The following is a 2397-nucleotide window of genomic DNA, read 5'->3' as shown; positions in this document are numbered from 1 at the left end:
ATCCCTGAAGAATGCACTCTACCTAGCTCCAACGAATTACAACCCAAACTATTTGCACTTCAAACCTTTCAATGTTATTAAACTGTTTTTTACCCTTCTTTTTCATCATGCCTGCTGTTTGGAATGGTGACTTAGATCAACTCACTCACATGCTTCAAGCCTCCATGAGACTAGACACTAGTAGAAACCTTAATATCCAAAACCCAAATGCCCATCAAAATGTCCCTCATAATCTGTGGAGATATTGTCTTATTGCGGTTTTTTTTACTCTACATGGTGTAAATGCATGGCATCTCAGATGTGCATTGAGGAAAAAATGGAGAGTCGGAGGAGGTATGTCTGTGAGGCAATTCGAAGTTGAATATTATCTTATCAGATTTCAGATTTATCATGAATTTGTTAGAGTGGTTAGACATGGGTCTCGAGCTATTTTGAATGATATATTCATGATTAGTGTTTGGCATGAAGACCAAGACTTCAGACAAATTAACCTTACTCATGTTGAGCTGAACATCACTATAAGAGGATTAACATTAGAACAACTTGAAGACTTTGATGATGTTAGAGGATATGTGTTCCATGTAGGAGAAATTATTGCTTTTGATCAGCCTATTTACACTCAGCAAGGTACTTATGAGATGACAGTTAAAGTATCAATGAATATCTTCAACACTTTAAGAGAAAACACCATCGCAGACAATGGAAGAGGAGGCTTAAACACACTCACCTTTGAATATCACGATTTACCTTTCATTTTTTGCGAGTTCTGCAGAAGGCTGGGTCATAGACATGAGGACTGTGCTCAAAACAGGCAAGCTCAGAACCTGGTACAAAATGGATATCAACTGCCTGCTACACCAGCCATGTACCCTCCTCTACATCAACAAGAAGACGACGATGATATGGAAGATTTAATAGGGAATGCAGATGATGAACATGGATTTTTTAATGATGACAGTGATACCTCAAGTACCAGTAGAAGCAACCACTCTGCAGCCTCAAACAAATATGAAATCAGCATTACAGATCATAATGAAGCTATCCTTCCCGAAGAGGAGAAACATATAGCAGGTATAAACCAGGAAATTTCACTACCACTTTCACCTCCTTATGTTGTAAACCCCCATCTATGGGATGAGTTCGGTTTTTATACCCCAGAACCAAAAGAAACAGTTGATCTCCCAAATCCCTATGAACTCACATGGGAAACAACCACCACATCCTCTGCCAAAAGACCAAACCCTAGCCATTACATCTACTCCTTCCTTCCTGAAGATTTGGCAAAGTTTGATCCCATAGAGTTATATCCAGCTGCAAATACTGATCCTTCGGCTGCTTCATCCTCTAGACCTCTTATCTGGCCTACAATAGATGATTAAAGAGCCTGGATGCTTCAAGAACCTAATAAGAAAAGACGGAAGATATTTCAAGAACTGGCAGCAAAACATCCAACCGTGCTTGTGGACATCTACCAGGCTGAAACTTCATCCCCACCGGACTCCCCTCAAGTTAGGCCAGATACTGTTCCTATGGATATATGGGCATGTTTGGGATATGAAGATCATTCTAATGCATATATGGAAGAAATTAAGGAAGAAATCAGGGAACAACCATGCATCCAAGATCGCAAAGGCAAAGGAATCATGAAGAATCAATAAACCCACAATCCCTACTCAAGTTTACTATGTTTCTCTGACTTGGCAATTACAGGTTACAATTGAAGTTAGTTTACTGATCGGAGTTTGCTTATCGCTTGGGCTGGCCAGCCGTCTTTGTTCTCTTATACCTTTATCTGTTTCTTGTCTAGGATAGTTAATTCCTGTTTCTAGAGTGTCTTAGTGTTGTAATCTCTTTATTCCAAAGGTTTTTCGTTTCTTGTTAGTTTCTTTAGCTTACTTGTTACTTGGTCTGTGAGTTGTAAAGTATCTTCAGTTCTGCAATTTCTTGTGTTGTAATAGTGTGCAGTGTGAAGTTGATTTCCTCTGTGTCTTAGTTATAGTAGAGTTTCAACCTTGTGGCTTTGGTTTGATCTTCTGAGTCTGTCTCTTTGTAGTTCTGTCGTAGTAAGTTTGTAATAGTGTGCCTTGTATCTGAGTGAGTTGTTTGTAATAAAGGTGTGTTTTGGTATTTTTTGTTTCTCCTCTTGTGGGCTTGGTTTCTCGTTGATTACTATTGGTCCTAAAATACAAGTGGTACTATAGTTTGTGATACAACGAGCTTCCTAAGCCCACAACTTTAACGACACCTGAGAAGCTGCAGACTCTTAATTGTGCTGTTGGACCTACAACTCACTCCGGAGATTCTCTACGATTAACTGAGTGGTCTCAATACCAACAGTTTTTTGTTTTTACAAGTATTCCAGACATTCAAAGCTTTGTAGTTGTTTCAATCGCATCA

General features: G+C 39.1%; 1 protein-coding gene across 2 annotated transcripts in view; it reads left to right on the top strand.

Annotated features, from left to right (window-relative positions):
• The window catches only part of LOC113333676, a 3116-nt gene extending 989 nt beyond the window's left edge, over nt 1–2127 (top strand). For both annotated transcript variants that reach the window (XM_026580102.1, XM_026580101.1), the window contains one exon: nt 1–2127. This exon is cut by the window's left edge and continues 2 nt beyond it. In XM_026580102.1, the coding sequence (XP_026435887.1) occupies nt 72–1379 (1308 nt within the window). In that variant the 5' untranslated portion in view covers nt 1–71 and the 3' untranslated portion in view covers nt 1380–2127.
• Nucleotides 2128–2397: the final 270 nt, after the last annotated feature.

This window comes from Papaver somniferum, unplaced genomic scaffold (genome assembly GCF_003573695.1).
Source record: "Papaver somniferum cultivar HN1 unplaced genomic scaffold, ASM357369v1 unplaced-scaffold_133, whole genome shotgun sequence".
Taxonomy (NCBI): domain Eukaryota; kingdom Viridiplantae; phylum Streptophyta; class Magnoliopsida; order Ranunculales; family Papaveraceae; genus Papaver; species Papaver somniferum.
This window is presented reverse-complemented; position numbering and strand designations above follow the sequence as displayed.